A 26,822-nucleotide genomic window follows, 5' to 3' on the forward strand; every position below is an offset into this window, starting at 1 on the left:
CAAGTCCCATCAACGATGTATAAGTGAATTTACCCTTTTTGCCTACAGCTTCCCCCACATTTATTATTACTTTTATTCTTGATATTTGCCATTCTGATTGAGGTGAGATGAAATCTTAGTTTAGTTTTCATTTATATTTCTTTCTTTATTTTTTATGTGGTACTAAGGATCAAACTCAGTGCCTCACATGTGTAAGGTAGGCGCTCTACCACTGAGCCACACTCCCAACCCCTCATTTATATTTCTTAATAATCTGTCTTTGTTGAATGTTCTCTCCATCTAGACTAATAGACAATAAACCTTCCCACTAAAAAAGACAAGTACTTTCAAGGTTAGCATTCTCTGGTAACCTCCCTAAAGTGTCTCATTGTAATTGGTCACATTGTAATTTTACTCGTTTATGAATGTACAAATATTTACTAAAATCCCAGTATGTGCCAGGCACAGCATATGCATAGCACAAGGAATTACATTGACTAAACAGGACAGATACAGTCCCTGCCATCATCCCTGCTGCTGTCTGGAAGACAGAATGCGATATAAGGAGTAATAAACATATATTGATTTCCATAGCTCTCTTCCTCTATTCTTCTTTCTTGACTCTTGAGAAAAAGAATGTGAATTCTCTGAATCTGGAAAGACTAAAATCTAATCTAGTCTTACATACCTTTTCTAGCTTCCTAAGTTCTCACCTGGGTAAATTCCACCAAAACCAGATGGGATGATGTCTGTAAAAGCACATCATAAACAATGTGTTTTGGTTTTTATTGATAGAGTTTCTGAAAGAAGAAACTGTCTTGTTAGCCATTGGCTATATACCTGGCTTTGCTGACATACATGAAAATGTGAACAGCAACCTAAAAAACACTCAGGGAATTACTTCTCTATAGACTGTGACTTTTACATTTAGAAGACTGAGACTAAAAACCTTAGTCTTGGTTTGTAGGGATTTAACATCTTTTTAAGGTGTGAAAGCCACATTAAAAGGCTAAGTAGATTGTCATTTACACTACATTTTCTTGCTTATTGCCTTGTGTTTCTAATGAAAAATACTCATCTACATATTTTGCCCCTATCAATTGAAAAATTACTTTAACTAGCATAAATAAAGAATCAGAAAAAGAACTCCTAAGCAAGTCATTTAAAGAAACATTATTTCTTAAATAACACAAAGCTCTAGGGCTACAAAAGTAGATAAACAATGCTTTTAGCCCTCAAAGAATTTGTAGGCCACCGATGGGCTGTTCTGGTAAAAATTCAACTGTGATAGAAGAAAGATAAAAATTAAATGTTTTAGATAAACAGAAAGCAGTTATTACCAGCATTAGAGATCAAGAACAATTTTATAAAGGAAAGTAGGCTAAAACTAAGTCTTAAAAGAGCTTCAAATAGAAATAATTGTGTGGTTATGAACAGAGAGAGACAGAACATGTTGAGGAATAGAGGGTGCGAATAGGAATAACAAAAATAATTATCAAGGGGCTGGGGTTATGGCTCAGCGGTAGAGCGCTTGCCTCGTATATGCAAGGTCCTGGGTTCGATCCTTAGCACCACCTAAAAATAAATAAAATAAATAAATAAATAAATAAATAAATAAAGTTATTGTACAACTACAAAAATATTTTAAAAGTTAATAATAATTATCAAGTAATGATGATCACACAACATTTTAGTGTTGAATTCTCTTATTTACCACAATATTAAAATAATCAAAATAATGGATATTGTGTTGTTAAAAAGGATTTATGCTTGATTTGAGTCTCTTAACATCTATAACAGACACATACTTATGCCTCCCTTTTATACAGGAGTACATTTAGCCTGTGGGAGCCAAAAAACTTATCCATGATTTGATTACTGCTAATCCTAACTTCATTTCTCTTAGATTCTAATTTAGATCTTCAGTCTCCTTAGACTTTCCTGTGACATCCTACTGCCACATTATAGCCACCTTTAAATGACATGTTGAAGAGAAGACCATTTTTTTCCTCTTTGTGAAGGACCATTGGAGAACTAATTGAATTGGAGGAGTGTCTTGACTATAGGTAGCCTAGCTTAAGCAAGATTTTAGAGGCATGGGCATATAATCACACCAAATATAAATTGTTAGAAATGCTGCAAAACAGAAGAACCAGGGTATCAGTAGAGAGTGTACCAGGGACCTCATCTGGCCTCTGGGATTCAGGGAAGACTTTTCCAAGGAGTTAACATTTAAGGTTAGATTTATGGGTGGGATGAGTTGGATTTTATCCCTGAAGCAAATATAGGAATGGGTATTTGGCCAGAGAAAATATCCTTTTGAAATCCTTGAGGGGAGAAAGAGCTTGGTGGTTTTGAGGACAGAAAGAAGTCTTGGCATGCATGAAGGAATAAAAAAGAGCCTGAGGCTGAGTGCAGTGGTGGGTGCACACCTGTAATCCCAGCAGCTCTGGAGAGCTGAGGCAGGAGGATCGCAAGTACAAAGCGAGCCTTGGCAACTAAGTGAGACCCCATCTCAAAAGATTTAAAAAAGGTGTGGGTGGGGGGTCTATGGTTAAGCACCCTTGAGTTCAATCCCCAGTACACACACACACACACACACACACACACAAAGGGCGGGGGGGGCATGAGAGTAGGCTATAAAGGGAAGCAGGTTCTCTGTCTCTAATTCTCTTTTAAATTTCTTTTTTATTATTATCTTAGTCCAAAAGTATGCTACTGACCTGGGTTTTTGAAAGTCCAGAAACAATAATAATAATACCAGACTTGATTTCTGAAAACTAACTGATAATTCTGACTGATTGCTGCTTTGTGGGGACTAGATTGGACCCAAACAGCTGGGATTCTAATAGGAGACTATTGTATTCTATGTTAAGAAATTGTAATGACTAGACAGATAATGGCAAAAATGGGGATGGAGAGCCAATGAACAGATTCCAAATATGTGAATGATGTATACTTGTACAATAATAAACAAGAGTTGATTATAACAGCCTTTCTGAAGATAGAGATCCTTAGATGGGCCAGGTGGAGTACCTCAAAAACAGAAAGCTGCCGTGTGTGGTAGCAGACGCCTATAATCCCAGCAGCTTGGAGGGATTATGAGTTCAAAGCCAACCTCAGCAAAAGCAAGGCATTAAGCAACTCAGCAAAACCTGTCTCTGAATAAAATACGAAATAGGGTTGGGGATATGGCTCTGTGGTTGAGTGCCCAAATTCAATCCCTGGTGCATGCATGTGCGCACACACACCCCCAAGAAAAAGCAGAAAGCCAACCAGTTTTATTGCAGACATCATCCAGATAACTGCTTTACACAGTAAGCATTTACTCAAGTTTCTCAGTTATGATTATGGTAGTGAACCTTGAATTCACCCAAAGGTAGGCCCTGCATAGATACCTTGTACCCAAAATAGAATGCCTGACTCTGATCAACTGGGGATGGGATTCCAAGAAGAGTCATGGTAGGCCTGGAAGAGTAGTGTCAGTGGGGAGTCAACTTCTTGAACTTGCTCTCAGTCCTCTCTTAATCTGTCTTCCACTCAGGAGAACAGTAGTCTGCAGAGGTTGGAGTTTGAATGCTTTTTAACTTTGCATTGCCACCCAGAGAAGCAGTGCAAGCATAGAACTATACAAGCATATTAGGGGTTTGACCTTTAATGAAACATTTCAAATATACAAGAATAAGGAATAATATGTAAATGCTTTGTATGCCTGGCATCATCTAGCTTAATCCAATCCTTTTTATTTATTTATATATATTTTGCAATACCAGGGATTAAACCTAGAGGCCCTCTCACCACTGAGCTGAATCTGCAGCCCCTTTTATTCTGTCTATCCATTTTCTTACTTAATTATTTATTTTCTTATTTATTTTGAGGCAAGGTCCTGGTAAGTTTCCCAGGCTGCCCTTTAACTCACAACCCTCACCCCAGCCTCCAGAATTTCCAGTCTTACTGGTGTATGCACCACACCCAATTTAGCTTTATCAACTCTTAACATTATGTCTTACTTTTGATTATGTCATTGCATAAAACATTCTGATAAGCATAGCTGAAGCCCCTTGTACCATTCCCCACCTTTTTTTGCTGTGTGAAACTCATGTTTTTATTCTCAGGTGGCTTGTTATTGTTGTTGTTTGGGGGATATTTTTACGGTATATTTATGTGTTCAAACAATATGTAGTATTTTACAAGTTTTAACTTAGGTGTGTTATTAGGATCACTCTATAGCTTGTCTACTCAGCTTTGGTTTTGAGAGTTTATTGTCTTTAACATTAACACTTTTAATTTATCCATTTTATTTATGATATGGTGTTTTAGTAGATAAAAAGAGACACTTAGGCTTTTTTCAGTCTTGTTACTAGAAACAGTGTAAACTGAAGGCAACAGGGATAAGCATATTTCTTAGAGGCTGTACCTCTCCTGCTAAATCTAGACAGGGTGGCTTCTGCTCCCACCCCCATCCCAGTGTCCTTATTTTGAGAGAATCTTGGATCCTTATTCCAGGAGAGTTTGTCTAGTGGTATATATTTTTTTTCTAGTGGTATCTTGTATGAATGACATACTGTTTGGGTTTTTCTAAACCCTTTTTCTCTCACTCCTACCTTAATCTCAATGGGATGACTAAGGAATGGAGCAAATGTAACCCAAGTGTACTCAAGCCCATAGGCCCCGTGTGCACTGGAGTGATTGGAAAGAGCCTTTCAGGTCCCTTTTTTCCTGTGTGAGTGTGTAAGAATAATTCTCAGAGAGATTCGTCACTGATGTGTACATGAAGACAGCTTATGACAAACTTCTTCTTATTCACCCTTTTAAATATCAAAATGTACTTAGAAAATTCCGCAAGAAATTTCCCACTCCCCAGGAAATAAGACTTAGATATTTCTTCTGCCTCACCAGCTACTAAATCACCCATCCACAACTGAACCTCTCTGTTTAGCCAAATATGTCCCTATAAATAGTATGCATACATGATCATGGGAGAATGCTGATGACTCCTTAGCCCACCTACAAAAGCTTTAATTTCTGAACATTTGCTAGGATCTAAAAGTAGTGGGCATTTCTTGCTCTGTACCCCATGCCCCTGCATGTACAGAGGTTGGTTACCTTGACCATAGTTCTTGGTTCTCAAGTACTGTGGGTTCATGGCATAGGTGGAAACAGTCATAGTGGGTAGAAGTCACTACCTCTTTACTTTGTTGGTCAAGTTGGAGAATTAAGAGCAGAATTATTAGGTTCTTAAGTTCCTTCCTTTCCTGTCTTCATGTCATGTAGTCAGTTTTGTGCCTTGTAATACTCCCTGCTTCTTTGGGATTTTTTTCCCCTTCTTTATCCTTCTCACTCAACAGTATTTATCCTTGGTTATGAATATGTGTGTATTCATCATGGCAGCAGAAATTGCTCTTCTCTGTTGTCTAGTTTGTCTTTTTACATATTTTAATGGCCCTTCTTTGGCTTTAGAATCAATTTTTAAACATTACACAAAAATTTTAATGCCCCCCCAAAGAAAAAACAACTTCCAGAAACATTGTTCTTTCAGTCTAATCATGGAATACTTTTAAATATTTTAAATGCAAAAGTTAGAAAATGGTGAATGATTATAGCTGTTCCTGGAAGTAATTTTGTACCTTGGTAATCACATGTTATAGTCTTTGATTCTGCCTCTTTGACAGCCCCATCAAACTGTGAATGGTTGTCTTAAATTTAATGGAATTCAGTGGTAACAGAAAACTGCTATTGGGTCACATTCAGTAGCAAAACTGTGATGCTGATGAGGAAATGGGAATGTTTATACTCTCTGACAGAAAGGGGACATACACAGCAGTCACACAGGAGCCAGTTATGATTGACAGGGAAAATGGGGCAAGCATGTGTTCTTTACCAGGTTAAATGCCCCAGACTTACTTTCTTTTCAGTTCTGTGTTTTTCAACCTTGCTTAATCTCAAGGTCCTTCTCTTTGGTTCAGATTTCTGAACTTGAATATAAGTCTGTCTTATTCCCCAGTTACTAAACAAACCATTTGGGGTTGGTCTTTGCAGGGTGAGAAAGACTGGCAGAAATATGAGACTGCTCGGCGGTTGAAGAAGTGTGTGGACAAAATCCGAAACCAGTATCGGGAAGATTGGAAGTCCAAAGAGATGAAAGTCCGGCAGAGAGCTGTAGCACTATACTTTATTGACAAGGTAGGAAAAGCTTTCAGTCAACATTAGCCATTGCTCTGCCAAGATCTGTGCCAAGTCCTAGGGAGTGGGGGTTGGTAGCCGTGACACCCTGACAATCACCATCTTGCTTGCATCAAGCCTGGTCCAGTAAGGAAGGCAGTGTTGGAGCAAGAGGCATCCACAGTCTGAGTATGGTCTGCATAACAGGATTCGCATGAATCTGAACATGTTGGAAATACTGTGATGTTTTAAACTCTTTTCAATCATGACCCAAAATAGAAAAGTTTAGATCACAACCAACACATATATATTTGTTTTTTTCTGTAACTGAATCAAAAGTTGCACAAACTGGTATAACTTAAAACTTTAGAAAAAGAATTCTATTTTTCACTGCCTATATTTCAGCACAATTCTGAATTGTTGCAAAATTAAGACACTAGTTTTTGGGGTTTGATTGCCCAGAGTCGAAATATTATCCTCATTTTGTTGCCTTTTTAAAAAATTCTTTCTTTCGTCTCTCTTTTCAATGATGGAAAAGAGAAACTTGGATCTTTATATGTTTAGTGTCCCTGTAGCTTTCATAGAAAAATCATCTGTAGAATCCATAGTTTTCAGACTATGCAGACTGATGCTCTGTCCCCAAGGAGAATTGAGAGGCTGCTCTTTTGAGTTTCCTAGAGATGCTATAAGGTTCACATATTTTCGTTCATGCTAATCTTTTTCTTATCTGTCTTCCCTGGGCAGCTTGCTCTGAGAGCAGGCAATGAGAAGGAGGAAGGAGAAACAGCAGACACTGTGGGTTGCTGTTCACTTCGTGTGGAGCACATCAATCTTCACCCAGAATTGGATGGTCAGGAACATGTGGTAGAGTTTGACTTCCCTGGGAAGGACTCAATCAGATACTATAACAAGGTCCCAGTTGAGAGACGAGTAAGTTAATGTGGCATGTTTTTCCTGCCATGTTTTTTCATTTGTTTGTTCATTCACTAAGCATTTATTGAGGGCTTTTCATGTGCTCTGCACTTTGCTAGGCAATAGCAAAAATGACCTGAAGATAGGGGACAGGTATTACTTGTTGTGCTATACACTTCCTGTCCCGCAACTTGTGCCACCTTCCTGGGTGTAAGAGGCCATCTTTTAAAGCAGTATTCAACATCTGTAGAGTTGGTCTTCAAAATAAACTCAATGTAAGATTGAACCCAGGGCTGGGGATGTGGCTCAAGTGGTAGCGTGCTCGCCTGGCATGCGTGCGGCCCGGGTTCCATCCTCAGCACCACATACAAAGAAAGATGTTGTGTCCGCCGAAAACTAAAAAATAAATATTAAAATTCTCTCTCTCTCTTTAAAAAAAAAAAAAGATTGAACCCAGTCATGCTGTTTTAATGATTTAACCACATCACAAAATGCCTTAGTCGTGTTGTGCATTTGTCACCTTGCCTCTTTTACTCATTTGGTGTGTGGCTGAGTAAAGAGTTGATTTTTTAGTTTCCAGGTATTTTGAGCCCATCATTTCAGAGGTGCAGCTGATAGTCCCAGCCTAATCATTCTCAGTGTATTGGGCTTGAACAAAAGACACATAAGATCCCAGTAATCTAGCCCCTTGGACAACAGTGTGTATCAATATAAATTCATGCAACTCATAAATAGTGTATCGACGTAAAGGGAATATTTCTATTCTGTTCCTATGAAATACACACTGAAATATTTAGGGCTCAAGGGCTATGTTAACTAACCACAACTGGCTCAGAACAGATTATTATAACACAGAGAATCTGGGTAAAGAGTTATAGATTGTCCTTGTACTTTACTCTTTCTATTTAAGTTTGAAAATTAGCTCTAAAGATTTTTTTTTTAATATTTATTTTCTAGTTATAGGTGGACACAATATCTTTATTTTATTTTTATGTGGTGCTAGGGATCAAACCCAGTGCCTCACACATGGTAGGCAAGCGCTCTACCTCTGAGCCATAACCCTAGCCCTCTAAAGATTTTTTTTTAAAAGAATAATAATTAGACTTCTCTTATTTCTTCTAGGTTTTTAAGAACTTGCAACTATTTATGGAGAACAAGCAGCCTGAGGATGATCTTTTTGATAGACTAAATGTGAGTGGACAAAGCACACTGGGCTGAAGGGAGTCCTAAACTGGGCCTTACAAGCTCCTAAAGGAGATGGTTGCCAGTGGGATGGTTCGAGGTCTTCCTTCAGCCAAGTCTGTCCCATGGCATTATGTGTGCTTTTCCTCCGTCAGGGCAGACAGTGAATCTGGCCAGAAGCAGACACCTCTACTGCATAACAACTGCCAAAGTGCTGAGGTGGGGATAGATGAGCCCTGCCTTTTATTCTTCCCTGTTTCCTACACAGGCTTACATTAGCTGGATACCCAGCCACTTCTGGAGACCCAAGATTTGCCCCTGAGAGCTTGCCAGAGAAAATCTGGGAAGGACAAATTTGCTTTATTGGCCTGCTTAGAATTGAAGTACTTCATAAGGAGGCATCATGTAATCCTATAGTATGAAATTATTTTCCCTCTCTTAACTAACTTTCCACTTGAAGACAGTAAACCTGACAAGATTTCAACTGCACTAGTTATTTATAACTCCTAGGGCTTGCCAGAAGGGACAGGATGATGTGCCTCTTACCTCAATCCCAAAATCCCCTCTCTTCTCTCTTGCCTTATTTTCTCCAGACTGGTATTCTAAACAAACACCTTCAGGATCTCATGGAGGGCTTGACAGCCAAGGTGTTCCGTACTTACAATGCCTCCATCACGCTACAGCAACAGCTGAAAGAACTCACAGCCCGTAAGTGTTGCTTGACCACACGTGGCCACATCCTGCTGATGGTGCCAGTGTCCTTGCTTAGCTAAATCCTAGATTAGTTCCACTTTTTCTTCTCACCATTGTGACTGGAAACATTTTCCCTCCAGGCCTTTATCAAGAGCTAAAGCTTTAAGAAAAAAAAAAAAGGCACTAAAGCTTAGTTGTATGAATAGGATCAGTGCTGTTTCTCCTACTCCTACCCTTACAGAACTTTTCTTTCTGCCTAGAAAATGCCTGGGTTTTGTGTTTTACATATATGTTATTTAAAAGCTCACAAGGTGAAGGAAGAGGTAATACTATGATGTTCTTTTAACTTGGAGAGAATAAAGTTAAAACTAGCTACAGAAGATACTACCAAGAGCCACAGCTCCCTACCACACTCAACCCCCACACTCCCATGGGGGGACCAGTCACTACTAAGTTTTCAATGTCCTTTGTAAACATGTTAAGTGGTCTTAGAATATGAGCCAGAAAAGCCAGAGATAGGCATGTTGAGGGGCAATATTTTAGGGTAGGATAAAGAATGCCGCACAGTAAGGTAAAATATTTCTTTGCAGGACATTGATAGTTTTCCTTTTTAAACAGTATACTGCCTTGTGGCTTAAAGTGTGAAACTTAAGGTTTCTTTATCTCATCTTCATCTACAGACTCCTTTCCAGTTATACATTTCTTTAGGCTCCTTTAGACAATTAGGTAGAAAGCAGGAATGGGGCATCAGAAGAGTCCCTGTCCTGACTCCTTGGACAAAAAGATGGGTGTATATTTCACTATATTATAGAAACAAGCCAGTCATGTTGGCTTACCTATAGTCCCAGCTACTTAGGAGGCTGAGGCAGGATGATCACTGACCCTAGGAGTTGAGGGCCAGTGTGGTCAACACAATGAGACCCTTAAAAAAGAGAGGGGGGTGGCTGTAGCTCAGTGGTAGAGTGCTTTCCTAGCACATATAAGGCATTGGGTTCAATTCTCAGTACCACATATGAATAAAAATAAAGGTGCATCAATAACTGAAAAAAGAAGGAGACTCAAATTCCTCTTATGGAGGGAATTCATCCAGGCTAGGTTTACATATACACTTCATGTTGTCATTTTCTTATGACCATTAACTCTTGAATTTTGACCTTGTGCCTTGGGAGAAACTTCATCATTTGAGTGTGGTAAGGGCCAGTAAAATCATTGACATGTGTGCACTGTTGGGCATACAAACTAACTCTTATTATCATCTTTTTTTTTACAGCGGATGAGAATATTCCAGCAAAGATTCTTTCTTATAACCGTGCCAATCGAGCTGTTGCTATTCTTTGCAACCATCAGAGGGCACCACCAAAAACATTTGAGAAGTCTATGATGAACTTGCAGTCTAAGGTACCTTGGGACTAGATGATGGGGTAGCAAAATGAAGGGAAACTTGTCTACAACTTGTTAATTTTGCAGATAACCTGCAAAGAGGAGGCTTTTATAATCCAGCCTTTTGAACCAGGATATCTGCAGGCCAGTCTTGGTCTGTCCATATTAAGGATAAATAAATAGTGACAGTATGATAGTAGTTATGAATATCAAGGTACCGGTTGTACAGGAATTCTTTCTGCTGTGGTCAGAAGTTCTATACTGGCCACTACCTATTTTGAAGTGCTAACCTTGATGTGCTTTTGCTACTGTACATGAGGAAAATAGATATAAAGAAAGTTTTGTTACTGTGGCTCAGAAATACAACTCTAGAGCTAGGGATGTAGTTTAGTGATAGAAGGTTTGCCATACCCTGTGTGAGAACCCTGGTTTAATCCCCAGCACCACAAGAAGAAAAAGAAAGAAAGAAAAAGAGCTCTTTTCAAATTAAGGCACGGTGGCACATGCCTGTAATCCCAGCCTACTTCAGAGGCAGAGGCTGGATGATAGCAAGTTTGAGCCCAGCCTGGGTAATAAAGTGATACCCCATCTCAAAAAATAAAAAGATGTTGAAATAATATTTGAGTTCCCCCTAATCCTGGTACACATATTTTTATGTTTACATATTATACATGAATCACAATATAGTTTATCATCAAGCATCTGCTCAATATTAGCCGTATGCCACAGTTATGGTCTACAGAGACACTGATGTGTAAATGTGCAAACAATTCAATGCCTCCCACCTTTTATTCCTCCTCATTTTGAAACAGGGTCTCACCCAGTTGCCCAGGCTAACCTCAAACTTAACATCCTCCTGCCTCACTCAGCCTCTGGGCTACTCAGGTGACAGGCATGTGCCAGTGTACTTGGCCTGTGATGAGTATTTTTTTTAGCAGTGGCTGCATAACTAAACCATCCTAATTTGCTAACCTACAGTTAAAGTTTGTAGATATTTCACTATTATGACAGATATGCAGGGCCAAAGGAAACCAATAAAAAAAACCTTGAGGGTAGGGGCTGGGGATGTGGCTCAAGCAATTGTGCGCTCACCTGGGATGCACGGGGCGCTGGGTTCAATCCTCAGCACCACATAAAAATAAAGATGTTGTGTCCACCGAAAACTAAAAAATAAATATCGAAAAATTCTCTTTTTGTTAAAAAAAAAAAACTTGATAATTCTAATATTGTAAATTTTAAGGTAGTAATGCGTATAAATGGTATTTCAAGATTATTGCACCAATTGTTTTGTTGTTGTTGTTATTGGGGATTGAATTCAAGGACACTCAACCACTGAGCCACATCCCCAACCCTATTTTGTATTTTATTTAGAGACAGGGTCTCACTGAGTTGCTAAGTGCCTCACTGTTGCTGAGGCTGGCTTTGAACTCGTGATCCTCCTGTCTGAAACCTCCACAGTTACTAGTATTACAGGCATGCGCCACTACACCTGGCTCCAATTGTAATATTATATGAAAATAAATATAACATCTTTTGGTGATACTCACAGGTCCTACTGATGTTACTATGGTTTGTTGCCCATATTCATAATTAAAGAAATACTCAGTGTCAACTAGAGATTAATAAAAATTACAGATAACTTTTTTCCAGCCAAGTTTATGAGATTCTATACTTAGACTACTAGAGTTTTAAAATGATGTGGAATGAGACATCATAGAGATTTTCAGTTCACAGTGTTTTTCTTCTATTGTAATTACTTTAAAATAAACACCTAGAAGTACATCTGGGTCCTAAGACACAGGCAATCTGTAGTTACCACTCTAGAAGCCAGCTGGTGGTCCTGAAGGAATGTACATGTCCACAGTGAGTAAATATATAGCCATAGACTTCTTGAATCCTGGAAGCATATGGTTGGCAAGCAAGGAACCCTATAGACCACCCATCCAAACAGCTCCCCTTTGCTGCCACTCTGTTAAGTAGAGGTCATCTAGTATTGTTTACTTTTCTCATGTTATCATTCCACACTAGAAATAAAAGTATGAATGTTTGGTTGCTATTTACCTAATTCAGGAGACCCTCCCAGAAGAATGAGGAGACCTTTTGTCGCTCTCATTCTGGAACCACTATTTGGGCAGCCCACACTGCCTGCTAGACCAGACCTCCAAGCCCAGAATCCCTCTCCTATATATATGCCCCCAAAGCAAACACACGCCCATTTGCTAAGTGAATCAATGGAGTCTTTGATGCTTAGAGAGAATTTGACATAGCCTGCCAATTTAGCATTCTCAGAAATGGTTAAGATTGTGGTTTGCTGCATTTTTAGCCCAAGAAGAATCTGGCTAGTGGTGTCTATGATGCTTTTGTATACAGAATTGGTTCCTTCATCTTGGCTTTCGACAACAGCTGTTGGAAGTAAGCCATGTATAGTAAACGTGCTTAATTTTTATCTCACAATGGTGGCCTCTGTTTCTAGTCTTGGGTGGGCTGTGTGTGTGTATCTGAGAATTCTAGGCTTAGTGAGCAGTAACCTAGTATGTGTTAGTCAAGTGTATATTTACTTTGTGAGGTTTTCTTGACCTTCTAGGTTAGCAGGGTGATCATAAGGATGAGGTTCTGTTTCCTACACCACCAGAGCAAACTCACTGGTTTGAACTCTAGACACATGGCTAGATAGCTGCTGCCATCTCTAAGAAGTGCCCTAAGAGAAATAGATTTTTCAGAAATGTTCTAACAAGCAAGAATGGTTGAAACAGGGTTCCCCTGTCTCTTCCTTTGTAGGATTCCCCAAGATGTTTCCACATCTCTTGTTTTGAGCGATTAACTAATTCCCTTCTTTTTTGGTGGGGATATCAGGGCACTAGAAATTGAACCAGGGGCTCTGACACTGAATTACATCCCCAGACTTTATTTTTTTTTAAGTCAGTGGACTTTTATTATATTTATTTATTTACACATGGTACTGAGACTCTAACCCAGTGCCTCACACATGCTAGGCAAGCACTCAACCACTGAGCTACAATCCCAACTCCCTATTCCTTTCTAATTATTTTGACATGGGGTCTCATTAAGTTTCTGAGGCTGGCCTCAAACTTGTGATCCTCTTGCCTCAGCCTCTCAAGTAGCTGGGATTATAGGAGTGTGCCACCAAGTCTGACCCTGATTTCCTTCTTACCTCAGACTTCTCTCCTTTCTGAAACAGAATACCAAAGGCACGTCTTATATTGGTTTGGGACATCTTTAATTGCCATTTCATAGTTTCTTGGATATTCTCTTCAGTGCATCATTTTTCTTCAGACGCTGGCAGCTCCTTTCCAGAGTGCTGGCAGAATGTGAGGAATATGTTGGGCTTGCTCAGTAGATGCAAGTATTCAGTCCCAGAATTCTAAGTACTTCTCTCCCACAGTATTCTTGAAATGAAGATTACAACCAGGCACAGGCTCCATCTGGACTCCCCTTTCAGCCTACATACCCCTAAAGCCTTAGGGGTCGCTGATTAGAGTAGTATCCAGATTCCCAGGTCACTGCCCTATAAGAATCTTCATTTCTTGGATAATCAATGGATAATGTAAACGAAAAAAACAGCAGTTGAATTCAGCAGTCACTGTGTCTCCTTGTGTCTTCATGAGGCCATTGCTTAAGTGTTTTTACCTGAAAAACCCTAAAAGATAGCCTTCCTTGTGGAGGCAACTTATAGATTTCGCCCTCTTCAATGAACCCTTTTTTCCCTTCTCTAGCTCATTTTGCTCCTAACTTTGCTGATGTTTTTCCCTGCCTAGATTGATGCCAAGAAGGACCAGTTAGCAGATGCCCGGAGGAACCTGAAAAGCGCTAAGGCTGATGCCAAAGTTATGAAGGATGCAAAGACCAAGAAGTATGTACCTGATAACGTGCCAAGTCCGGGTTGATTGAGAGAAAAATGTGTAGTATCCCTCTAAGGCCCTGGTGCCCCAGCTATTCTAGGGGTTTTGTTTTGTTTGTACTGGGGATTTAATCCAGAGGCACTTAACCACTGAGCCACATCCCCAACCCTTTTTAAAATTTATTTTAAGGCAAGAGTCTCGATAAGTTGCCAAGGCTAGCTTTGAACTTGTGATCCTCCTGCCTCAGCCTCTGTTTATGGGCCTGTTTCTACCTTTGTTGGGTCTGGCAGGATAGGGTTGTGGTATGCTCTTGTCCAGAGGCCCGGTTCGGTTCTTGATAACTCTGCCATTCTTCCAGGGTAGTAGAGTCAAAGAAGAAGGCTGTGCAGAGATTGGAGGAACAGTTGATGAAGTTGGAAGTTCAGGCCACAGAGCGAGAAGAGAATAAACAAATTGCTTTGGGAACCTCTAAACTCAATTATCTGGACCCTAGGATCACAGTGGCTTGGTAAGCATTGAGCTTTTTTGTTTTTTTAAAGTTGTTCTGAATAGACTTTATTTACTTACATGTAGTGCTGAGAATCAAACCCAGTGCCTCACACATGCTAGGCAAGTGCTCTACCACTGAGTCACAACCCAAGTCCAGCATTGAGCCTTTGTATTGTTCCTGGCTTGAGAAGGCTGGAAAGATTCTAAGAGCATGTTGACCTCTATTTCCATTCCTGAGTACACTTCTAGTCCTCTGGGGAGGTCTGGCTTGCCCTAAGAAGTCAATCCTATTGTATTATCTTAGAGGATATGTTTTGTTTTAAAAATGTGGGTGCAATCCCTATCTATCCTTAAAGGAATTTTAGTACAAGAGTGAAAACCCCATAGCATAGCTCTTATTGAAGTAAAAATAGAATCCATTTACACTTTAATAGAACTTGTTTGTTTTTTGGTGCTGGGGATTGAACCCAGGGCCTTGTGTGTGCAAGGCAAGCAAGCACTCTACCAACTAAGCTACATCCTCAGCCCCCACTTTAATAGAACTTGTCAGTGAAATTTTTGCAAATGAAGGAAGGTAAAACAAGACAAAAACAAAAGTGAGAATATAGATATGCGCAGCCTACACAGAGGCAACAAAGGCACATAAGTTCTCTGTTGTGTGGCTTCCTCCAACCTCATCTCTGTCATATAATATCCAAAACAAAGTGGCTTATTTTTGAAGATGTTTAATAAGCTTGAGTTATTGAATTTTGGGGGGCATAGGTAGTGATTATCACACCCAATGGAAGAGGCTCCACCCAGCTTTGTACCTTTTGGGGGGGTACGCGGGATTGAACTTGGGCACTCAACCACTGAGCCACATCCCCAGCTCTATTTTGTATTTTATTTAGCGACAGGGTCTCATTGAGTTGCTTAGCATCTCGCTGTGGCTGAGGCTGGCTTTGAACTTGTGATCTTCTTGCCTGAGCCTCAAGCCACTGGGATTACAAGTGTGCACCACCACGCCCAGCAGCTTTGTACTTTTTGGTGCTAGAGGCTGAGGTAGTTCTTGAAGGACAGTGTGGTACAATGATTAAATGGGTGGGCTCTGGAGCCAAACTGCTTGGACCAAAATTTTAGCTCCATCAGTAACTAGCTGCTTAAGAACATAATCACTTAATACCTCTGCTTGTTTTCTTCTCTGTACATCTGTAGTAACACTTAGTTTAGAGATCACTGTCAAGATTAAATTAACTGGAGCTGGGGATGTGGCTCAGTTGGTAGAGTGCTTGCCTAGCATGCACAAGGCCCTGGATTCAATCCCTGGCACCACCACCACCCCACAAAAAAATTTAATTGATGGCGTAAACCCCTTAGGACATGCCTGTTGCACCATATTAAGTGAGATAATGTAGGAAAGGTAGCATATCCAAGCCCAGGCCCCTGGTCTAGGCATTACTCTCTGGAGTCACTAATCTCCTTTTTGTCTCCCTTGTTTGCAGGTGCAAGAAGTGGGGAGTCCCAATTGAGAAAATTTACAACAAAACCCAGCGGGAGAAGTTTGCCTGGGCCATGGACATGGCCAATGAGGACTTCGAGTTTTAGCCAGTCTCAGAGGGCAGGGTTCTGTGAAAAGGAACAGTATGCTTTGAGGAAGATGGATAAACTGTGAGCCTCAATAACCCTCGCACCTGAGGGAGAGGCAGCAAGTCTTAACCAACCAACATCTTTGCGAAAAGATAAACCTGGAGATATTATAAGGGAGAGCTGAGCCAGTTGTCCTATGGACAACTTATTTAAAAATATTTCAGATATCAAAATTCTAGCTGTATGATTTGTTTTGAATTTTGTTTTTATTTTCAAGAGGGCAAGTGGATGGGAATTTGTTGGAATTCTGCCAAGCAAATTCGCCATTTCACTGAGGCGTTTGGTTTCTCTTAGCTACTGTATGCAAAGTCCGATTATATTGGTGCGTTTTTACAGTTAGGGTTTTGCAATAACTTCTATATTTTAATAGAAACAAATTCCTAAACTCCCTCCCTTTTCCCCCATTTCAGGAATTTAAAATTAAGTAGAACAAAAACCCAGCGCACCTGTTAGAGTCTTCACTCTATTGTCATGGGAATCAGTCTTCATTAAACTTGAAGCAGTCCTGACATCGGCAGTGTTTTGGTTCAGACACTTGTTCACAGAAAAGCATGATGGGAAAATATTTCCTGACTTGAGTGTTCCTTTTTAAATGTGAATTTTTATTTCTTTAATTATTTTAAAATATTTAAACCTTTTTCTTGATCTTAAAGATCGTGTAGATTGGGGTTGGGGAGGGATGAAGGGTGAGTGAGTCTAAGGATAATGAAATAATCAGTGACTGAAACCATTTTCCCATCATCCTTTGTTCTGAGCATTCTCTGTACCCTTTTAGATACCCATCTTTTTCTTTTTAAACCCAGATCTTTCACTTGAAAGATTTTATTGTATAAAAAGTTCCACAAGTCAATAAATTTAGAGGAAAATGAGTATTTGGTCCAAAAAAAGGAAAAATAATCAAGATGTTAGGGCTTTTATTTTTTCTTGTGTAATTGTGTAAAAAATGGGGGAAAAACATAAAAAGCAGAATTTTAATGTGAAGACATTTTTTGCTATAATCATTAGTTTTAGAGGCATTGTTAGTTTAGTGTGTGTGCAGAGTCCATTTCCCACATCTTTCCTCAAGTATCTTCTATTTTTATCATGAATTCCCTTTTAATCAACTGTAGGTTATTTAAAATAAATTCCTACAACTTAACGGAAACTTTTTGTGTCTGCCTCTTTGTTACTGAGGACCCCAGGCCAGATATGGGGCTCTGAGGCTGGGACTTCTTATGGGATATGATCTAACTGCAAGGGTGACTCTCCTCCCACGGAGCTAATGGGGCTGGGTCCGGCCTAGAAGGGGGTTCATGTGTCCTACTTTTAATGGGTATGGAGTGGAATGGAAGACATACAAAGCCCACATCCAGTAAAGGGAAAGTGTAGGAAATCCACAAAAACAGGTGGCATGCAAGAACTATCTGAAGCCATGCTGTTGAGCAAGATGGAGCTAAGTATTGGGGAGGCAGATTTTTGAGTGTTTTCCATGTGTACTGTCCAGAAGCAGGAGGTATCTGTCTTAGGCTTTGTTCATGTGGCTAAGCTGATAGGATGAAAAGAGAGTAGTGAGCCAGACTGAGGACCAGATCCTACAAGCCCTTCCCAGGTGGAATGAAGATTTCTCCCTGCATTGATTGGTTGAATGAGGGAGTAGTCAGTGAACACTTCTAACTGCTCTAAGTATATGCTAGTCCCTATACAATTTGTTTTCTTGCATTATCCTAGGTTAGTTAAGACTGGGACTAAGAATGAAAGGTGAGGTCTCCAGGTCAAGGGGACAGGAAGGCCAGAGTTGTTAGTATTGGTCACTTGGTGAAAGGGTCCTGGGCCCTCTAGCTTGTTGGCATGAGCAAGCATATTCATTTCCTTGATGATGTTGGTTCTCCCTGGAGCTGGGGGACAGGACTGGTGCTGGGTCCACAGTTGAGAAACTTTGGCATCATTGGCCGCCTGTAGTTCACCGGCTAGTAAGGAAGGCAGTACTCACCCCAGGGAATAAGGGGCTGTATCTCCACCATTGCTTTGGAGCAAGAGATTGTAACCAAGTATTTTTTAAATTTTGCAGTGTTGAGATAGTTGGACCACAGAGTGTGAATACCATCAGGCTCTTCTGGTATACAACTATGGTGCACACACTATGGCTGGTAGCTATGTAACAAGAAAGTGGACCTTAAGATTTGGGACTTGAGTAGGACTTAACTAGTTGACAACTGGAAATCGTGTATAATAGGCCTTGCAGGTGAAGACCTTGAGCAGGAAGTAGAGCCTACCTTTTTGAAAAGGACCTTACAAGTCTAATGAGGTCAGGCACAGAGCAACTAGACATTGCTCAAGACAGCTATGAAGGGCATCCCAGGCAATGTCAGCAGACCTGGGAGAACAGAGGCGGGAATTGGGAAGCTGACCTGGTCACAGGATGAGAACTAACTAGATAAGGAGAGGTGGGGGATAGATGTAAAGGACCTTGAAGGGTGCTTGAGCCTGAAGCAAACCTCCCCGTTTGCCTAACCATGCAGCAGATCTCACTTCCAGTCACGTTCAAGAGCAGAGGCCAGATGGGCAGAGTCTAAGAAACCCTGTGGGCCCCCACATGCTACCTAAGCTATACCTCTGGGAGATGACTCCTCTCTGTGCTCCCCTCCACATCTGGTCAGCAAGTCTTGTCCATGCTCCCTGCCAAAAGCTGTCATGTCTACCTCAGGCTGACACATTAAAAAATGAAAAAAGAAACTTCACAACTCTCAGCCTTTCCAACCACCACCTCTGTTTCTCCTTTGTTTCACAAACAAGCACCTGCCATGAGTCATCTGCTGCACCCACTGCAACTAGCATCTGTCCTGCCTTGTCTGTTCCATTCCCCTCCCTGCAATTTGACCACAATCACAAGTGACTAAGTGACCAATAAATGGGCCCTTCATTCTGCATCTTAAATTCTTTCTAGCACTGGGTGCTGCTGACCCTTTTTTGAAACATTCTTCCTGAAGCATTTTACATATCAAAAAATCAGCAAATCAAGTTTACAAGGACATTTTAGTGACTCTGACTGGTGCATCTATTACCATCAATGAGTTGTAGAACATTCCCATCCCCCCAACGAAGATTCCTCATGCCTGTTTACAGTCATCTGCATTCCCATATCCAGCTTCCATAATGTATCTATAAATTTGTCTTTTGGGGACACTTCACATGAAAGGAATCTTACATGATGCGACTGCTCACTTCTAAAAATGCCTTTATGGCTACCACCTCATCACCTCCTGGTTTTACGTTATTCCAATCAGGCTGTTCCTGAGTCACCTCTAACATCAGGTCTTAAGGGTATATGGCTCCTATCCTACTTGTTCTTGATATCAGTCACAATTAAGGGTGATGGCTCCTGATTACCTCCAGCCTTTCTCCTGAACTCCAGACATTGAACCTCTGCAGGGGATATCCAGGGGCACCTGAACATCAACTCTGGAACTACTGTCAGGCCTGGCTTTCCTACCTCAGCGAAAGGCACTACCTCTACTAGACCCCCAACCTGGAAACCAGGCAGCCCCATTCTTCACTTCTTTGTCTCAATCCCACATCCAGTAATTGAGAAAATGACTTTCTAAATGGCATAAACACTGAATATGGGCATTTCCACCATAGGGACGAGGGAGTATTGTCTTCTGGGAAAATAACAAGTTGACATATTTCAGTCCTTAGAATTCCCTCATATAATGAGACACTTTTTAACTTGAACTGAAAAGCACTTTTTTGGAAGAAACACTACCCTGAAATGATCTCAGTCAAGCTAGTTTTAGATGCTTATAAGTAGACCCCTGACAAAACGAGTAAACAAGGAGGTGAAGAAGTTTACATAGATTTGGTAATCATTCCTCACCAATCCCAAGTATTCCATGTAAACAAGACTTTTGAAAGTCACTAAATAGCAATTGACTTTTTAAAAATTTTTTAGGCTTGGTAATTATCTTGTACTTATGTATATATTTTTTAAAAACAATATTTTATAAATACAAATATTTATGGATAACAAAGAGTTGAGGGTTGTGTCAAAATAACATGGGAGGGGTTTAGTGGGTAAAGTTTGGCATGAAACAAGTGTGCCTAGTTCCCTGGGGCTGGAGGTATAATTTAGTGGTACAGCCCTTGTCCAGCATATGTGAGGCCCTGGGTTCCATCCCCAGCACCACAGAAAACAATAACCACCGCCAAAGCTGGATGACCATGGAAGCACACCATACGTACTTCCCTGTCTATGCACATTTAAGATTCTACATAAAATGTTTAAAATGATACAGTGATTATTATGAAAATCACTTATAGCTACAGGAGAAATGGAGGGGGAAAAATCTGTTTTAGCAGTATACCAGAAGGTAACAATACTTAAAATTTCCAGTGACAGCATCACAGCACCTGTCTGCAACAACATGGATGAATCACTCTACGATTCTGTTTATGAATAGGCAAGACTCACCTGCAGTGACAGGAAGTAAACCAGTGGTTGCCTGATGAGAGTGGGGGGGCGAAGGGGGGATGCTGCAAAGGGCAAGAGGAAATCTGGGGTAAGGGAAAGTTCTGCATCTGGATTGGGTGGAGTTCACAAAGGAAATATATTTGTCAAACTTTATTAAACTTTACATTTAAAATAGGTGCATTTTGCATGTATTCCTCAATAAAATTGATTTTTCAAAGTGCGCTCAAACCACTTAAAAGGCAGCGAAGGTGATGTGTTTTGAGAAAATATATTAGATGACTCAAAAAGTGGCTCTCAGGGGCTGGGGCTGTAGCTCAGTGGCAGAGTGCTTGCCTAGCACCTGTGAGGCACTGGGTTTGATCCTTAGCATCAAATAAAAATAAATAAAATAAAGGCATGCGTTTAAAAAAAAAAAGGCTCTCAGTAAAAAATACATGGAAATCAAAGATTGATGGAAGAGTTGCTGGAAATATGCTAGAAATTGATATGCAAAAATGAATAATTGTTTTAAATAAAATGTGATCTAAAGTATATGTCACTGAATAGCTTTACATCTGGACCTTTTAACCATACATCTCTAAAAATGTTAGTATTTTAATTGCAAAAATAAAATCCTGCAAAACACCTTAAACTTATTTTGAAAATGAGTGTTGGTTTGCTGTTTGAAGGGGCTATATCTTTTAGGCATTTACAGTATCTCTTACTTTGCTCTATCCCCACAGCCACCAAGTCTAGATAAGGCCAGGTGTCTCTTATGCTCTTATGCCCTTATATCACAGGGAATTAGTGTGTGCTGCTGGCATTTCTATACCCACTCCTGGAGGAGTGGGAACTTGGTATGATTCAGCCCTGCTGTCTAAGCAATCTAGAGGTGGCACCAGGGATGACTGCTGGAAGACAAGGGGAGGCAGGGGCAGGTCTGCCCTGGTCTCAGTTTCCCCTTCTCATTCTTCAGTTCCATAATTCGACCTCTATGAAGCAATCACAGTAGGTAGCATGAAGCACAGCCTCAATGGGGCCAAACAGCAAGAAGGTAGCAAAGACTGGAAAGAGCAGAAACCCTGGGAGCCACTGGGCTGGGTATGATTTTGCCTGGAGTGAGTAAACAGGGCTCTTGAGGGCCTGTGAATACACACCCGGTGAGGAGAAAAGCAGGAAGACATAACCTCAGAAAAGTGATGCACAGGCTGGGCATGTGGCTCAGTGGTAGGGCACTTGTTTGGCATGAGTGAGGCCCTTGGTTTGATCCCTAACACTGCATTTAAAAAAAAAAAAATTGTGAAGCCAATGACTAAGTGGGAACCATAGGTAGATTTGGAGGCCAGAGGTCAAGAGCCTAGATTGCAGGTTAGGGTGTGAAGCTCAAGGTACATCAAGATGAACGCTTAGGAAGTACTGGCCATGTGCTGCTACTTAGCATGTCTCCCAAGGAAACTGAGTAAAAAGAACAATTTAAAGAAAACGAACACAGTTTTATGCATGGATTAAATTGGACACTGCAAGTCAGTAAATATGCCTCCTCTGTGGAAGGGGCTTCATTTAACTATGCTTTTAAATTACCCCTCCTATATTTATTCACCATCATTACAGAGAACAAATGAAAACTGCGTTAGCATTTGCTATTAATCTACTGAGAAGAGTCTTCTGTTTCAGCCAAATAAGTATCCACGTGAGAAACTTGTCTTATAATTTAATCTCAGGAAAAAAAATTCTTGCCCAAGAAATCAGAATAGAAAGTGTAACTGCTTTGGATGCCAGGAAGCTCAGCCATATTTGATGCTGTCACAGCTGCATCAACCCTTATTAGCCATATTATAGTCCCCCTTTTAGAATCTCATATCCCTTTTTGTGTGTATGCGCCAGGGATTGAACTCAGGGGCACTCAACCACTGAGCCACATCACATCCCCAGTCCTATTTTGTATTTTATTTAGACACAGGGTCTCACTAAGTTAGCACCTCACTGTTGCTGATGCTGGCTTTGAACTCACGATCCTCCTGACTCAGCCTCATGAGCCACTTGGATTACAGGCATGCGTCATCGTACCTGGCTCATATCCTATTTTTACAGTAGAATATTTTTGTTTAAGGTATTCTGATTTTTTTTAAGTGGCAGGAAAGAAATACATTAGTGGTGAGCATAGTGATGTACCACCAAGGAGACACCCCTTCCAGGAAGGCCTTGTTGCCCCAACTGCTGGGAGAGCTGGTGGCAGGAAACCTCAGCTGCCAATCCCCTGTGATCACCTCAGTTGCACAGAGCCCTGTGGCCAAAGCTGCACTCTTCCCAGACAACCCAAATCCATTTCAGTGCCGATAACAGAGCTCCCTGGGGGTTGGCTGAGGCTGTCATCAAGCCTGCATCACAGCTTAATTTCCCCCTGTGCCTACTTCTGTTTCCTTCCTGTCCCCTCCACAGCGCTGATCCCAGGGGCATTCCCTAATCAACACTCTGCCCGCTAACCTGTCATAGAGTCCACTTCCCAAAGAGCCCAACCTGGACAACACTGAACAAAATAAAAAAGGAAAATGCATCAGATAGAAGTGCTTGGGAAAGGGGTGAGGATATTGACAGTGTTCGTACATGGGAGGTGATACAGCACTGACTCTGGAGCCAGAATGCCTGGCTTGGAATCTTATCTCTGCCACCTATTGGCTGTGTGACCATGTACATGTCTTTTCATCTCTCTGGGCCTCAGATTTTCTTCTGTAAAGTGGGAATAAGAAAATTCCCAGAGCTGTAATGAGGAAGAAATGAGCCAACATGGATAAATTAGTTACAAAGCATTCACAATATGCCAACCACTGTTCTAAGTTGTTATAAAATAAAACAGCTGCAAAGACAAGCCCACAGGCCAGAGTGTGGAAGTTGGGCTGTAGTTGGACTGGATTTTTCCCAGTCCCCCACACTCCAGGCACAAGAATGGCGTAGGCCAGGGCATGCTGAAACATGAGTGTGCACAGAAATAGGCCCAAGCAGGGATGGTCTGGGTGATGTCACAGGCGTGTGCTTTGTGTGGGTACCGGGCTGTTCCTCCCAGACAGTGCAGCTGCACATGTTGCCAGTAACACCTACGCACCCATATATATGCTGAGCTGGGGGAAGCCCACACCAGCCACACCCTCTGTGTGCCCTGCTTTTCCTGAATCCCCTTTGGTGGAAGGAGGTTCCTGAGGCCTGGAATGCTAGCCCAGAAATCCCAAAGAGAAATAGGGCCCTGTTGCCGACTGTAGGCTTGGCAACAAACTCCTATTGGTCGAGATTTCTGGAGCCCCTAGGGGGTCTAGCTTCAGGGGCAAGAGTAAAAGCAAGGAACTTTTGGGGTCATGTTGGGAAATTCCGAGAAAATAGACAAACAGTCTGAAAGTGCATTAGAGCCTGCAGGCTGCAAGCATTGGCAGAGAAAGCTCAGCCCCATCACCCTCCCTATGCTTCCCATCACCTTCCCTATGCTTCCTGTCACTAGGTAAACTCCAGCCCTTTCTCGGCCTAAACTCAACCACCTCTTTCTGGCCTCCGGACCTTTGTACATGCTTTTACCCCAGCCTGGAAAGTGTTTTCCTCCAGCCCACCCTTAGTAATGCACCTGACCATCTATTCACATCCTTAAGGCCTCTGCTGAATTCTAAAGACCCAAAGAAGCCTTCTTATACTCCATTTGAAGTCAGTCTCCTAGTATGTTTTATCTTTAGTCCTCATCCCAATTGTCTTTACATACCAGGCTGTAGACAGGGGCGGCACCACTTTAAACCAATCCGCCATGCTCTGTGAGCACTGGTGTTATGCCGGGTTCCCTGTGCCCAGGGTCAGCGGTGGGCATGCCTTCCTTCACCCCTGCATATTAGCCAGCTAGCTTCCATGCTGACTACTGACCACCAGGACTCACCTAAGCCAGGACTCTGCTGTGAGACAGAAATGGATGAAGTCAGATTTGGGTTCAAATTTCCATTTGTTAGTTATGTGGTTCTTGGGGTGAGTCGTAGAACTCTGAATCTCTGTTTCATCCTCAGTAAATTTTCATCCTCAGTAAAATTCCTGTTTAGAGGATAATAATGAGATTCAGCTGTGACCACGTGCCTTGTAGCACAGGGCCAGTCATTGGGTACATTCTAGTTCCTTTCCTCCCACTTTGAGGGCCTATCACTAGGTGGCAGTCCATCTCAGCTACCCTATCTTCCCTTAGGACAAAGTGCCTTGAGGACACTTCTGAGCTTTTGGGGAGCCACACTGGAGGTAATCAAAATGTGCACATGCACAGTGGGTACCTGTACAGCAAGGGAAAGTCAGAGTTGCTGGGTACTAACCACTGTCTAGCCAGATGGCTTGCCTGAGCACAAACTCTTACATTTTCACAAATTCTAGTCCTTCAAATCCCAAGAATCCTGGATCTTTCTCTGGGATCAGCTGGATTCTCTTTGGGCTACTCACCTCTGAAATGCAGTAAGTTGTCCTGGCAGTCACCCAACTGCTTGGTTCAACGTGGGTCAGGCAGGCTCCACCATGACCATAGGTATCCTCAGTTTTGGCAGTGCTCTTCAGGGAGTGGCTTCAGGAAGACAGAACATGAATTATTCAATAACCACAAAATGACCTTTTGCTTGCAGAATGGAGAATGAAGGGTCAGTGGTGAGAAACGAAGGCAGGGAGCCCATTAGACAGGACCAGCTGGGCCAAGTAGGGACTGCAGATTCACAATGGGAACTCACGCACATAGGTCAGGATCTATTTTCATTTTAGAGAGTAAAGCCTGAAGCACACATGCAGGCAAGACCAAGGAGGTAAATAATATGGGTGAAAAAATATGGGCCTTGTGCTCATGGGTAGAGTGAGATTTGAGGACAGGCCTCCATGGACAGACTGGGGGTGAGGCCGAGAAAGGAAGCCAGGTTATCTGCAAGGATCTGGGCCTCCTCCAAACTTCGAGGAGTTTAAAGCAATGTTCTGAGAAGGCAGAGGCTGCAAGGATTGGTTTGTGGAGGACAGGTGAGACGGTACGTTAAGTGGAGATGGGGAGCAGCTGGTTGGATGCCAGGACCCGAGCGCAGGAGAGATCTAGGTGGGAGAGTCCGCTGTGTCCGCTGTGTCTATGTGGAGGGCAAAGCCACGACAAAGGTGAAGATGCCTTGGGAACCGACCCAGCATTGACTCCAGAGGAAAGGAAGGTTCTGAGACCAAGAGGTAATGGGCACAGAAGAAGGTGGAAAACAAGGCCGGGAGAACAGGACAAATTTACAGGAGGGGTGAGGGGAAGCAGAGCCTGAATCTCGACGCCTGGATGTGAAGTGGGGCGAGCAGTAGGGCAAGCGGAAGCGAAGGCCACCGAGGGCTGCAAAAATCAAGCCTCCAGCAAGTGCGGCCGCGTGACTAAAAGGCCTGCAAGGAGATGTTCATCTTGGAGACTTCTCTGAGAGAGCGTATCCTTGAAGGCCACTGGGAGAGACTGACGCGGACCTGACCGTCGCACGAGCGGCCCGCGGGATATCCCAGACAGACCAAGGGAGGGGGCGGGGCGAACCTGCTGTCTATCATGGCCCACCCGCCAATCCGCAGGAGGCCCCGCCCCCGTACCTCCCCGGAGAGGGCGCGCGGAGGGCCCGCCCCCGCCGCCGCCGCCACCGCGGGTGTGAGGCGGCCTGGCCCGGCCTGGCTCCCTCCGCCGGGCAACCCGCCCAGGTAGCCGGGTTTGTCCTGGAGGGTCCGGGGGACTCGCGGCACCCTTACGCTCATTCCCGGCCACCTCGCGGGAGGCGCGCAAGGTGCGAGAGCTGCGGCGGGGGCCTGTGCAGGACAGCGGGGAGCAGCCGCCGGTGCGCGCGCGCCCGACTGACTGGCGGCCGCGGGCCGCAGCCTGTGGGCGGGGCTGCCGTGCGTGATGGGGCCGTCCGTGGTCCCGCGCCGTGCTGGGGCCGAGCGAGGAAGCTTTGCGGGACGATGGCGCGAACGGGCTGGCGGGAGTGGCGCGCGCCCCCGCCGCCATTGCGCCCGCGCCCCGCCTAAGGCCTGTCTGGGGGTCGCGGGGCGCAGGCGCGGCGGCGGCGGGCGGGGGTCCTCCCCGCGGGTGCCTTTGTTCCCGACGCGGGGCGGGACCTCTA

General features: G+C 42.6%; 2 protein-coding genes and 1 long non-coding RNA gene across 5 annotated transcripts in view; 2 read left to right on the plus strand and 1 right to left on the minus strand.

Moving 5' to 3' along the window:
* The window catches only part of Top1 (DNA topoisomerase I), an 84,736-nt gene extending 67,309 nt beyond the window's left edge, over positions 1 to 17,427 (plus strand). Inside the window, exons 14-21 of the mRNA XM_046433668.2 lie at positions 6,019 to 6,162; positions 6,886 to 7,071; positions 8,176 to 8,244; positions 8,829 to 8,943; positions 10,199 to 10,326; positions 14,085 to 14,179; positions 14,527 to 14,676; positions 16,139 to 17,427. Of these exons, the coding sequence (XP_046289624.2) occupies positions 6,019 to 6,162; positions 6,886 to 7,071; positions 8,176 to 8,244; positions 8,829 to 8,943; positions 10,199 to 10,326; positions 14,085 to 14,179; positions 14,527 to 14,676; positions 16,139 to 16,241 (990 nt within the window). The 3' untranslated portion in view covers positions 16,242 to 17,427. The remainder of the gene's footprint in view (positions 1 to 6,018; positions 6,163 to 6,885; positions 7,072 to 8,175; positions 8,245 to 8,828; positions 8,944 to 10,198; positions 10,327 to 14,084; positions 14,180 to 14,526; positions 14,677 to 16,138) is intronic.
* On the minus strand, positions 398 to 26,411 carry LOC124085734 (uncharacterized). 3 transcript variants are annotated; one of them, XR_009225850.1, is made up of 4 exons: positions 26,299 to 26,411; positions 25,159 to 25,276; positions 24,617 to 24,765; positions 398 to 1,554 (listed from the first exon to the last, which is right to left on the minus strand). It is a non-coding gene; the product is annotated as an uncharacterized LOC124085734 (long non-coding RNA). The 3 variants fall into 3 exon arrangements; XR_006849535.2 differs by lacking the exon at positions 398 to 1,554 and adding an exon at positions 17,421 to 23,467; XR_006849534.2 differs by lacking the exon at positions 398 to 1,554 and having other exon boundaries at positions 17,421 to 24,765.
* Plcg1 (phospholipase C gamma 1) overlaps positions 26,349 to 26,822 on the plus strand; it is a 33,819-nt gene continuing 33,345 nt past the window's right edge. Inside the window, exon 1 of the mRNA XM_046433667.2 lies at positions 26,349 to 26,486. The gene's annotated coding sequence lies outside the window, so the exon portion shown is untranslated. The remainder of the gene's footprint in view (positions 26,487 to 26,822) is intronic.

The sequence above is a fragment of the Marmota monax genome, unplaced genomic scaffold, assembly GCF_021218885.2.
Source record: "Marmota monax isolate L192 unplaced genomic scaffold, Marmota_monax_Labrador192_F-V1.1 WCK01_AAM20220418_F8-fsc00014, whole genome shotgun sequence".
Lineage (NCBI taxonomy): Eukaryota > Metazoa > Chordata > Mammalia > Rodentia > Sciuridae > Marmota > Marmota monax.